The 12,447-nt window shown below is 45.4% G+C and overlaps 1 protein-coding gene across 1 annotated transcript; it reads left to right on the top strand.

Moving 5' to 3' along the window:
• The first annotated feature begins 4,391 nt into the window (after positions 1–4,391).
• On the top strand, positions 4,392–11,318 carry Smim23 (small integral membrane protein 23). The gene is made up of 4 exons (XM_076857600.1): positions 4,392–4,481; positions 10,570–10,621; positions 10,799–10,866; positions 11,100–11,318. The coding sequence occupies exons 1-4, from the start codon at positions 4,392–4,394 to the stop codon at positions 11,316–11,318; spliced, it is 429 nt and encodes a 142-aa protein (XP_076713715.1).
• Positions 11,319–12,447: the final 1,129 nt, after the last annotated feature.

Here is a 12,447-nt window from a genome sequence, read left to right as displayed (position 1 = left end):
TTCCCTTCCACTCCCTTTCAGCCCTGCTCTGCGCAGAAAGCCTCCAGCTCGCTGGCTCGCTGCCCCGGAGTCCCTCCCTCCTTTCACGCCCCTCCCTCTTCCCCACCAGGAAGAGGAGGAGCCCTGCGCTGCGCAGACCCTGGGCCACCCTCCATCTGCGCCAGCTGCTGCGCATGCGTGGAGATACAATGCGCAGGGCCTCCTCCCTCTCCTCTCTGACCTGATGCCAAGTCCCTAGGAAGTGGCCCTCAAAGCGAATCCCAGAAGCTCTGCTCTTCAGTGGGGGTTTCTAAAAGAACACGTTTGGTTTCCCAGAAAATGTTTCAGCTGATCTTATCTTTCTGGGATTGTAACGCGTGACTCTCAGAGTGCTGGGCCGCATTGCATGTCTGCATTTGTAAGTCTTTAGGGCATAAAGGCCAGCAGCTGTTTGTGCATGGTCATCAAAATTATGCAAATGGCCTCTCCAAGGGTTCCCCAGGTGGGAGGCAAGAGCCGTGAATTAGGTCCCTCTCCTCCTACTGGTTTGGTTGGTCTTATTCTTCCCCTGGACTTGAGTTTTCCCATGGAAAGGGCAGTAAATCCTATGGCCACCAAAAGCCAGGATGCTGTGATCAGATTGGTGGAGTTCAGATCTCAGCCCCACCTCTCATGAGCTGTGTAACCTTGAGAAGGTGACTTCATCATTCCAAGCCTCAGTATCCCATCTGTAAAATGGGGGATAATATCATTTATCACCTAGAGCCACTATGTAGCAATCACTTTGCACATTATCCAGTACTTAGAAACTTCTTGAACTATCTTAGTTGTCAATGATGGCAATATTGATATATGAGAGAGGGGAAAGTGCATGTGGAGCCAAGCTGAAGTAGGCATGGGATTGGGGGAAGGAGGAAACATAACTGCATTTGATATTTCAAAAAGTATAATGAAGATCTCACATCTACTTACCCACAATAAAATCTCAAAGGATGACAAGAATGGCCACTTTCTTTGCTTTTAGTTGAAATTACATTAACACTTTGTGGTACATAAAGAGACTTTAGAACTGTACTTGAGAAGGATGTGTGACATTAGCAAGGACAATAGTGCCATCAAAAGAAAAACCAACAGCACTGGCTTTGCAGAGTAATTACAAAGATCAAACATTATGTGTAGAAAAGAACTTGAGTCCAGCACATAGAAGGTACATGACAGTCACAATTGCTGATATACTTCCTTAGCCTTCCTAGACCTCAGCTTCTTCCCTGGTAAAATATAAATCATACCACCTGCTTTACTCATTCCACAAATATTTACTGAGCCAAGAACTGCGAACACCAAAATGTATTCACCAGACATAGTCAGGGCCTGTCAGAGTTACACTTAAGATTGCTCATTATTCATCCTTTCAACAAGTATACTAAACATTTACTACAGAGCAGGCTGCATATGGACGTTAGATATATAATGGTTAGCAAAACAGATTCACCTAATCAGAAACTATGCATATGTAACTTTGGGAAAATTAACTCATAAAAATGTGGAAATTAAGATTTCTTAACAGTTTAAATGTGAAGGAAATCCAAAGAAGATTGAATATTTAGTTATACACTTAACAAAACACTTATGGGATCTATGTGCTGAAGATTACAAAATGCCAGTTAAAAGGAAACAGAACAAACCTATATAAATGGAGAGGCATACCATGTTCATGGACTAAAGACATATCATAGTCAATTCTCCCCTGGAAGATCTATAGGTTGATGTGATTCCTATCACAATTCTATCACAATTCCTATCACAATCCTATCACAGTCCTATCACAATTCCTATCACAAGCCTAGCCAGCAATGTGTTTTTGAAGAGAAAGATAAGCTTATTCTAAAGTTTATAGTCTAGGCAGAGGCCTTAGAAGAGCTGAAACAATTTCAATGATGAAGAACAAAGTGAGAAAATCCCTATGCTCAATATCAAGCCATGATATATAGCAAGTGCAATCAAGACCATGTGGTACTAATGCAGGGAAAGAGGCACAGATCAATGAAAGAGAATAGAGAGCCCAGAAGTGGTACCACACACATACACTCAACTGGTTTTTTACAAATGTGCAAAAATGATTCAAAAGAGGAAGGAGAGCCTTTTTTTTTTTTTTTTTTTTTTTTTGATAAATGGTGCTAGAGCAATTGGCTCCAGCACCATTTATCAACCCTAGACAACAACAAAAGAGAAGCTTGATCTAACCTCATACCTTACACCAAAGTTAATTCCAAATGAATCATAGACTAGAAGGTAAGGCATAGAACTAGGAAACATTTTTTAATAGGAGAAAATCTTTGGGAGGTGGGGCTACACAGGCACCCTAACAAGGAAGCTCAGCTCATAAAAGAAATAATGATAAAGTGAACCTCATCAAAAGTTTAAACTTTTTCTCTGTGAAAGTCTATATGAAAGAGATAAAAATACAAACTACAGACCAGGAGAAAATATTAGCAAACTCATACCATATTTCCAAGGAAGCCCTGGTAGCCCTAATATACAAGGAATTCTCAACATTCAACTGTGGAGGAACCAATCCAATTAGAAAATGGGCAAAAGTCATGAATACACAGAGATGGTAAATATGCATAAATCATTAGTTAGCATGAAAATACACATTCAGACCACAACCACCATCCACCTATCAACATGGCTAAGATAAAATAGTCCAACCACTAAATATTGATGAAGATGAGAAGAAACTGAGTCCTGCATACGTTGCTGAGGGCAAGGTACAGTGCACAGCCATTCGAAGAAACAGTCTAACATTTTCTAAGAAAACTATCATGCAATTACTATGTGAGCCAGTATTGTACTCTTAGAGGTGTTTACCCCAAAGAAAACTTACATTTACTCAAAAACCTAAGAAAAATGTTCATATCAGCTTTATCCATAGGGGATACAGCCAGGTTTTCAACAAGTTTTGTTAAACATGTCCTTCAGCAAGTGAATGCTTAAACAAAGTGTCATGCACACGTATCATGAGATGCTATTTAACAGCAAAAAGTAATCAACTACTATACAAGCAACAACTTGGAAGAATTTCCAGGGGATTTCGTGGGTTCTGCCCTGCATATACACAGGTTCTCTGGATCAAAACCAACCATGAATCAAAGATAATTGGAAAAAAACTTTGTACTGATCAGTGCAGATTTTACCTTGTCATTAGTCCCTAAAGAATACAGTGTAACTGTTATTTACTTAGTGACTCTATTGTGTTAGGAATGGCAAGTCATAGGAGGGGGGGGCTTGTTTAGAGTGTCTGGAGGGCGTGTGCAGGTTCTCAGCACTGTGCCATTCTATTCATCAGGCTTCAGCGTCCTGGGTTTTGGTATCTCCTGGGGTACTGGACCGATCTGCTGTGAATACTGAGAAACAACGGTATGTGGCAGTGGTGAGAGGAGGGGACAATCCCAGAGATTACATTGCTGCTCAGTTGCATTTACATGACAGAGGATAGAGAACAGATTTGTGATGTGCAGGAGTTAGGGACACTGGGATTGGGTTGGGAGAGCAGAAGGCATTGAAGGGCAACTCAGAGCTCCCTGTGCCCTTGGAATTCTTCTGTATCTTGATGGTAGCAATGGGCACAAGAACCTGCACACATGACAAAATTGTTCAAAATTAAACACACACACACACACACACACACACACACGAGTACAAGTGAAGCTGGGCTGGGCTGAATACAACTGGTGGATTACATCAACGTCCTGGTTGTGATATTGTCCTCAAGTGGTGCAAGACGCCCCTCTAGGGAAACTGGGTCAAGGTGCTCAGATATTTGTGTTGTTTCTTAGAACTTCAGGTGAATCTACAATGGTCCCCATATAATTTTCAATTAAGACTAGCTTTTACTAGGTTTTGCATTTTAAAAGTTGCAATTTGGGACTGGGGATATGGCTCAGTTGATAGAGTGCTTGCCTCAAAAAATAAATAAATAAAAGTTGCATTTTAATAAAACTTGCAAATATAGAAGAAAAGAGATCAGGGAAAAAAAATCACACTAAAATGTAACACATTTCTTACTAGCCTTTTGTTTTCTGCATTTAAAAAAAATATTTATTTTTTAGTTTTCAGTGGACACAACATCTTTGTTTGTATGTGGTGCTGAGGATGGAACCCAGGCTGCACGCATGCCAGGAGAGTGTGCTACTGCTTGGGCCACATCCCCAGCCCTGTTTTCTGCATTTATATGGGTAAAAAAAAAAAAAAGTGAGGAAAGGGGCTCAGGGTGGTGAGAAGGTGGGGCTTGCCTGTCCCCTACCTTCTGTGACATCAGAACTCATGCTTGAGAGATGCCTGGTGACCAGAGGTGGGGGAGGGGTCCACCTGCCTGTCCCAGGTCCATCCAGACAGACTTCGCTGAGGACATGGCAACCCAACAGATGGAGAGCATGGGGCAGGTGGCTGGCGAGCTGCTGGAGGCGAGAAGGGGCGGCCACTGTGAGGACAAGAAGCAGGTGAGGTGGCCAGGGCACGCTGTCTTCCTCCTGTCTGAGCTCCCTCTGCCAGACCCTTATGGCCTCAAGAAGAACCGGTCCTCACCCACCTCACCCTGCACGCCAGTCAGGGGAGCCCCTGAGGGGCCCAGGTGCGTCTTCCCCAAGCCTCGTCAGCACCCTCTTCCTAACCCTCAGCAGCAGCAGTAGACTGGGTGTACCAGGAGGGCCAGGCTTCTGTCTCGTGGCCAAGAAGGGTCCCACGGTTCCTAGAATAATCCGCCTAAAAAACACAGAGCTCTGGAGACTCCTCAGGGCTGGGATCCAAACTTCCTGGGGGTTGGGCCAGAATGGAAGACCGCCTGCTGGGCACAGCCTGGGCGCTCCTCCCCCTCGGTCTCCCCTGACCTCAGTACTCCTGAGAGGCACAGGCCACCCACCTCATTCACAGGGGGGTAAACTGAGGATCGAGAAGGCCCGAAGGCCATGCAGCTGGGACGTGTCAGCACTGAAACCAGGTCCATCGGATTCCAGAACCCTGAGCAAGGGGGGGCCCTGCCCTGCACGGCCTCCCAGGTGGAGGTCGGGAGAGGTGTAGAGGAGGCTGGGAAGGTCGGCTGTGCTGGCACAATGGAGGAGTGGGCCTCACTCTGAGGACAAGAGGCCACTGAAGGGTCTGAGCAGAGCAGAGGATGACCGGCCTACATGCTTTCCAAAGATCCTCATTCACTCGCTGCCCCTGTTCCAAATGCCTCCTTATGCTGGACCCACAGCCTCTGATGGGCCTGCGGGCTGGCTCCCAGCCCTGCAGCTGCTCCTGCAGAGGGTCCCACGAGTGCCACGCCCAGGAAGCACCCTTTAGGAAAATCACAGACAGTTCTGTGTCTGGGGATTGACATGGTTGTTCCCATCAGGAAGACCCTGAGAAGTCCCACAGGGAAGAAATCCACTAACTGCTGTTTCCCAGGCCACTTCCCAAGCCACCCCCCCAGAGGCCCTCTTTAATAATAAAAAGACCTCGAGCATATTTATATTTCAAACTCAAGTTTTGCAGATGAAGAAACCAGCTTAAAGAGAAGAAATGTTTCTGCTCAGGCCCCAGGACAGCACAAGGAAACAACTGTAGATAAATTCTGGTCCCAATGGGCTCCTGCTTTTCCCTCCTGCTAGCACCAAAGAGAGCCTAGCAGAAGCAAAGCATGCTGGGAAAGAAACCAACCTGGAAAGCACTTTGACAGAGGAGTGGTGGGACAGGGAGAAGTCACCCAGACCACTGAACCACGCCAGTGCTCTACAGGATGGGGCAGCTCTCAGTGTCTTCTCGCAGAGTCCAAGGAGAGGAAATATATCACCCCCATCTTTGGTGGGTCGACTTTGGGGCTGGGTGCACACATCTGGCCACCACCATCCAAATCAAGCTGCAGGACATTCCCAGCACCCACAAGGACCTCAGCCCCCCTCACACCCCACACTAGGATTCTAACCTCTGTCATCATAGACAAGTTGTGTGTGGTCTTCATTTTCATTTAGATGAATCTAGAACATGTGTCTCTTTGCACCTGGCTTCTTTCATCCACAGGAAGCAGGGGTCCTAAAAATCCATGGCCCATGGAGGCCAGGGTTCCACTGTACATAAAAGGGCTGATGTATCATGAGAAAGTGGAGTCAACTGAAGGAAGTCAAGGTTGGTTCAATATTCAAAAGTCAAGTGACGCAATTTACCAAAGTAAGGGGACCCTCAAATTTGTTTTGGCTGTCCTACATCCTTTGGATTGTTGAATACTTTTAGAGTGGATTAAAAAAAAAAGTACTCCTAATTCAGTGCTTGTTCATGTTAAAGTTCTCGGAGGCCTGGGAATGGAAGGGAGCCCCTCCCTGATACAAGCCCACAATGAAGAACCAACAGCACACTTGATGGAAGGCTTCCACTTTCCTCCCCTTCCCCTCGTTCCTTCAGAGGGGACAAGATGAAGAGGTTCAGCTTCTCCACTGCTACTTTATATTTCATTGGTGGTTCTAGTCAAGGGGGAAAAGGTTAACAACCCTTTAAAAGGCTAGAAGGGAAACTTTCTTCATAGACAGCTCAATTTTCCATCTGTGAAATCCAAAACTCTCCAAGAAGAGAGCTATCTGAAGTAAGTCACAAGCTACAAACTCAGTTCAATTTCTGTAGACAAACAACAATTGGGAAGTTAACTTCTTAAGATTTCATTTATAGGAGTATCAGAAACCATGCAATACTTGGGAGGCCTCTACACTCGAAGACAACAAAACATTGTTAGGAGAAAATTAAAGGAAAACCAGGAGAATTCTAGCAGAGGAGAGCTGGTGAGAACCACTTGCAACACTCTGCTGATGATCGTCATTCTTAGGGCATCTTTGTCCAAAGTCCCTTCATTGTTGGTGACAACCAAGCAAGCAAGTTCTGCCATAGGTGTTTTGGAACAGAGTAAGTTGTGTGTTACACATGGGCCAATGGAAAAGTGGGAATCAGAACTTTTCTACTTGGAAATGACCTTTGGTCTGGGCCATTGGTAAATGCTAAATGATCACAGAGAAAACATGTACTAGCAGTGATTTTTCTCCCCAGTATCATAATGCAAATAACTGGCTGCTGAGTCTGCTTCTCAGAGATTCCTGCGATGTCTGGCTCTACTTGTTAAAAGGCCTGAAGCTCCAAGGTTCAGTGTAAAGACGGAGTGGAGTGCTCACAAGAAACAAAACATGGTGACTGAGAGTGTGTGCCAGGACCACCCTGGGAAGCACGAGTCATAGTGCTTGAAATGGTGATAACGGGAAGGCTTCACGTGGACATTCCCTGCATTCAGGTCACCAAGTCACAGAGGACTAAAAACCACATACATTTTTCGTTACCCTGAGTTGACCTAGAATGCCCTGGTTGCCAAGCTGTGTCCACTGGGGAATTCAGGTCCGTGGCTGGTCACCTGTATGGAGCGCTGCACTCAGATGCTCCCACTGGAGTCAGGGTCGCATCAGGGAGGGTGGTTACCATGTGCACCCATGGAGTGGAAGCCTCTGGGGTCGGACTGGAAATGTTAGGAGTTAGCCCATCAGAAAAAGAACTCTGTCCTGCTCAAACACATTTTTAACTCTATTTAAGTCTTTTCAGACCATGGTCAAAACCTCGTGGTATCCTTTCAGCCTAGGAACCCCAAGACCTAGCAGGAACCTCTTGTCTACCCTGGGTCTACATCCAGCTCAACCAAGAAGCACCCCTTCTATGTGTGGGCTGCTGGGTGTTGGCACAATTTAATCTCAACTTTGAAAAATGCTATCTTTAGTTTGCACGACTGATGAAAGGGACTTTTACCCTTAGGGAAATGATAGTTCCGTACTTGTGAAATGGTTACTAACACTTATTTTAAAGGTGCTAGATTCAGTTTTGTTAGAAAATTAAAATGTTTATCTGTGTTCTGCTTAGCCTAGCATTGATTTTTCTTTCTTTTCAACAATCTGTACTTTATGTGAAATAACCGATGAAGGATATTGTTACTACTTGACCAAAGGATTTTGTCTGTAACCATATAATACTTAGCCATTAAAATGTGCATTATTCTGGGCTGTCAATTAAAGTTAAAACAAAACCCTAAAAAAAAAAAAAAAAGGAAAAGAAAAGAAAAGGAAGAAAGAAAATCTAATGACAAGATATACCATGTTCATGGATTGGGAGATACAATATTTTAAGACATGCATGCTTACCAAATATACAGATTCAATGCAGTATCCATCAAAATCCCAAAAGTTTTAAAAATAGAAATTGGAAAAAATGGCTCTAAAATGTACACAAAATTGCAAAGAATGTAGAATAGCCAAAATTTGTTTAAAAAATAACCAAGTCCAAAAAAGCACAGTATCTGATTTCAAATCTTACTATAAATCAACAGTTATCTAGATAGTGTGAATTGTATGAGATATAAATCAATGGAACAGAATAGTGACAACATAGTCATTATGGAGAGAATTGTGTCCCCAAAATTCATATGTTAGGACCTTAACATCAAAGTGATTATATTTGCAGAAAGACTTTTAAAGAATAATTAAGCAAGGGAACCTAATATCATAAAACTGGTGTCATTATAAAAAGACATTTTTGCCTTTATTACCCAGAGGGAGAAATCCTGTGGATACACAATGAGAAGGTGACAGCAAGAAAGCCAAGGAGAGACGACTCCCCACCCTGCCAGCACTTTGGCCTGGGTTGACAGCCTCCAGAACCAGGATAAAACACACTTCTACTGTCAAAGCCGACCTATCTGTGGTATTCTGTATGGAAGCACTAGCAGGTACAGACTCATACTGCTATAGCTCTGATGTCAAGAAATGTTGATCAATGAAACCGAATAGAACTGAGAAAGGGATGGGTGCACATAATATGTGTCAGGTTTTTGACAAAGATGCCAATGTAATGCCAAGAGGAAAAAATCGTCTTTTTAAAGAAACAATTCAAGAACAACTTGATATCTAATGAAAAAAAAAAATCTCAATCCCTATTTCACATTACATACCAAAATTAATTTAAAATGAATCAGATGCCTAAATGAAAAGCTAAAACAATAAAAAATGTCTAGAAGAAAACAGGAGGAAATCATGACCTTGAAGCAGACAAAGTATTCTAGACTTCACACTAAAAGCATCCCCACAAAAGGAAAACATTTGATGAATTGGACTCCGTCAAAACTGAAACCTTTTGATCTAAAAAAGACACTGGTAAGAAAATAAAAAGACAAACCACAGACTTGGAAAAAATATTCACAAGACAAATACCTATCAAATGACTAATATCCAAAATACATAAAGGACTATTGCCGGTACACAAATAGTCCAATAAAAAAATAAATGGACTGGAGACTTTAATAGACACATCACAAAAAGATATATAAATTAGGAATCATTAATATAAAAATAGATTAAGATACCACTACACAGCAATAGAAAGCCTAAAATTATGATTGACAGTACCAAGTGTTGACGTGGATACGGAGCAACTAGAACTCTAATGAATTGCTTGCAGGAATATAAAAATGGAAGAAATACCCACAAAACAGTTGAGTGGATTCTTGTAAAACTAGGCATCAATTTACCACAATACCCATTATTTCCATATCTGGCTATTAGCCCAAGAGAAATGAGAACATGTCCACACAAAGGTGTGTGCCTGTATGATCCCAGCACTTCAATCCATGATAGCCCCACACCGGAAGCCACCAAGAGCCCATCACGGGTGGAGAGATTCCTTGTGCTATATTCATATCACATAAACATTCATCAATAAAACAGAACACACGGAAACAATGGAAGCTTCTCAGAAGCATATTGAGCAAGAGAAACTAAACACAAAGGCATATACCTTGCAATTCCATTTCTACGAAGTTCAGAACATGCAAAAATGACCATCGGGTGGCAGGGAGCACATTAGTGGCTCCCTCCAGCAGAGTCAGGGTAAGGAGGGAGCTGTCTGCGAAGGAGCAGAGGGAGCTGTCTGCGAAGGAGCAGAGGGACCTTCCTAAGATGATGGATGTGTTTCAGATCTTTGGGGCGATAGATAGTCCACAGGTACAGACATCTGTCAGAACTCATCTACCTATACGTTGAAACCCATGTGTACATTTCATTGTCTACAAATTATACTGCGATTAAGTTAATTATTTTTTTCTTTGTGGTACTGGGGGACTGAAACTGGGGTGCTCTACCACTGAGCTACATCCCCAGCCTTTTTAACTTTTTGTTTTGAGGCAGGGTCTCAGTAAATCACCAACGTTGACCACAAACTTGCGATCCTCCTGCCTCAGCCTCTCGAGTGGCTGGGATTACCGGCGTGCACCATGGTGCCTGGCTGGAGTTGATTTCTTTTAAAGATCAATTAAAATAAAAAATTCAAAAGGGACTCAAGGAGAGAGCGCAGAGGTGGGCCTTCCCTTTCGGCAAATTTCAGCAGCGTTTGGGGGTTTGGCAGAAAACGTGGTGACTTGGATAACCAGAAATAAACTTGAGTTCTAGACACTCTCTCATAGGGTCCCCCCCACCACGCCCGGCCCTCTGCCTGCAGGACTCACCTTCCTGTCCCCTCCCCTTCTCCTCTTGCCCCCAGACGCTGCTGGCCTTGCTGGTCTTGGTGCTGTACCTGACCACAGGAATATCAGGTGAGCCTTTCTGGAACCTGAGAACAGAGGGGCGGGTGGGGTTTCCCCGGGATAAATGTCTGCAGAGGAGCCTCAACTGCTTTTTACCTACCTTCCTTTCCCCGGGGAAGACTGATCTGTTATTCCAACCACCCCTCACTTGCTCCTATTAAGAGGTGGCCTTTGTGCCTGTTACAGGAAGAAGCTGGGAGATGTCTGAAAGGATCAGGGAATGTGGCCACCCCCAGCATCCTGTGTCTCCCCAGGTAACAGCTTTAGGAATGTTCAGAGGGACTACTGAAGTGCAGGACCGGGAGGTCTTCCTGGAGGGGTGTGGTTGGCAAGCTGGGCTAGGGGGGTAAACAGGAGCTGGCCAGGTGGGGCAGGCCGGGAGGGGTGCTCCAGGCACAAAACACAGCATGTGCCAGGGCCCTGGGGAACCCCAGGAAACCAGAAGCCCACAGCGAGATCTCACCGTACAAACCCTGGTGCCTTTCAGGGCTTTTACTATCACCCCAGCGACCCTGCTGAAGAGCCCATCAAAGTCCTCAGGAACTGGGTGAAGAAGAATTTGCATGGTTTCTTGGAGACATTGGAGGAAGAAGTGAAGGAGCTGGAGCGGCTGGTGCGGGACCTGGAATCCTGGCTGGACGCTCTCCTGGGAGAGCCGCACCCACACCTGGAGGAGCCCTGCTCCACCCACAAGGCTCCCCTGTGAGCTGGGGCCCTGGGGCCCTGGGCCCGGTGGGAGAGGAGGGGGAGGAGGCTGGGCTCCGATGCAGGATCCAGGCAGCATGAGAATAAACTGGTTGGGAAGCCAGGTCTGCTGTCCATGCTCCCGAACGCTGACAGAAGCAGCCCTAGGAGGACACCAGGGCCTGCTTGGGGGTCTTCCGTGGCCCCAGGACTGTGGCCCACGGGAACCAACTTGGGCTTCAGAGCCAGGCCTGGGTCCAAGACGCTACCACTTCCTTGAGATGATGCATGAACTTCTTAACCTCTCTGAGACTCGGTTTCATTATTTGCAAAATTTTGCCTGGCAGGGTGGCAGAGGACCTTCAGGGTGTCAGAGGCCCTCCAAGGTGTGCCTGGAACCGATAAACCATTCTCTCATCCTTCCCCTTCCCCTGGGATGCAGAAGGAGGGCTCTGCTCCGGGCATGTGTTGTCCCATGGTGCTCCATCCTCTGACTGTACAGAACCCCGGGGCAGGGCAGTTAGGTGACCGTTCAGTGCTGGCCCAGCAATCTGCTCTAGGAAAAGTGCCACAACCCCTGCTGCACATGCGTGAACTCTCCATTTGCTTTGTTTTGGTACCAGGGATTGAACCCAAGGGTGCTTAACCACTGAGCCACATCCCCAGCCCTTTTCTATATTTTATTTAGAGGCAGGGTCTCTCGGAGTTTCTTAGGGCCTCACTAAGTTGCTGAGGCTGGATTTGAACTCACACTCCTCCTGCACCACCGCACCTGGCTGTATTAGGTTATTCACCCAAGCTTGGTTTACAATAGCATAAAAAAAATGGAAGAAACCCAAATGACCTCAGTAGGGTGCTAGTGAAAGCAATTAGACTAAACCAGAGAAGGAGCTTCCTGCCACGTCTGAATGCTGGTGCTCCCCTAAAACTTACCTGTTGGAACCTACTACCATGTGCTGCGACTCAGCTGGGGCCTTCATGAGCACGCCACCCTCATGCCTCAGGGAGCCTGGCTGGTCCTGCAGTCAAGCGAGGACCCCAAGGGAGACCATCATCTGTGAAGACCAGGTCCTCGCCAGACCTTGAATCTGCCAGTGCCTTGATCTTGGACTTCCCGGCCTTCCAAACTGAACAGTAATACACTTCTACAG

This window comes from Callospermophilus lateralis, chromosome 5, assembly GCF_048772815.1.
Source record: "Callospermophilus lateralis isolate mCalLat2 chromosome 5, mCalLat2.hap1, whole genome shotgun sequence".
NCBI classification, from domain to species: domain Eukaryota; kingdom Metazoa; phylum Chordata; class Mammalia; order Rodentia; family Sciuridae; genus Callospermophilus; species Callospermophilus lateralis.
The sequence above is the reverse complement of the archived record's forward strand: the minus strand, read 5'-3'. Positions and strand labels throughout refer to the sequence as shown.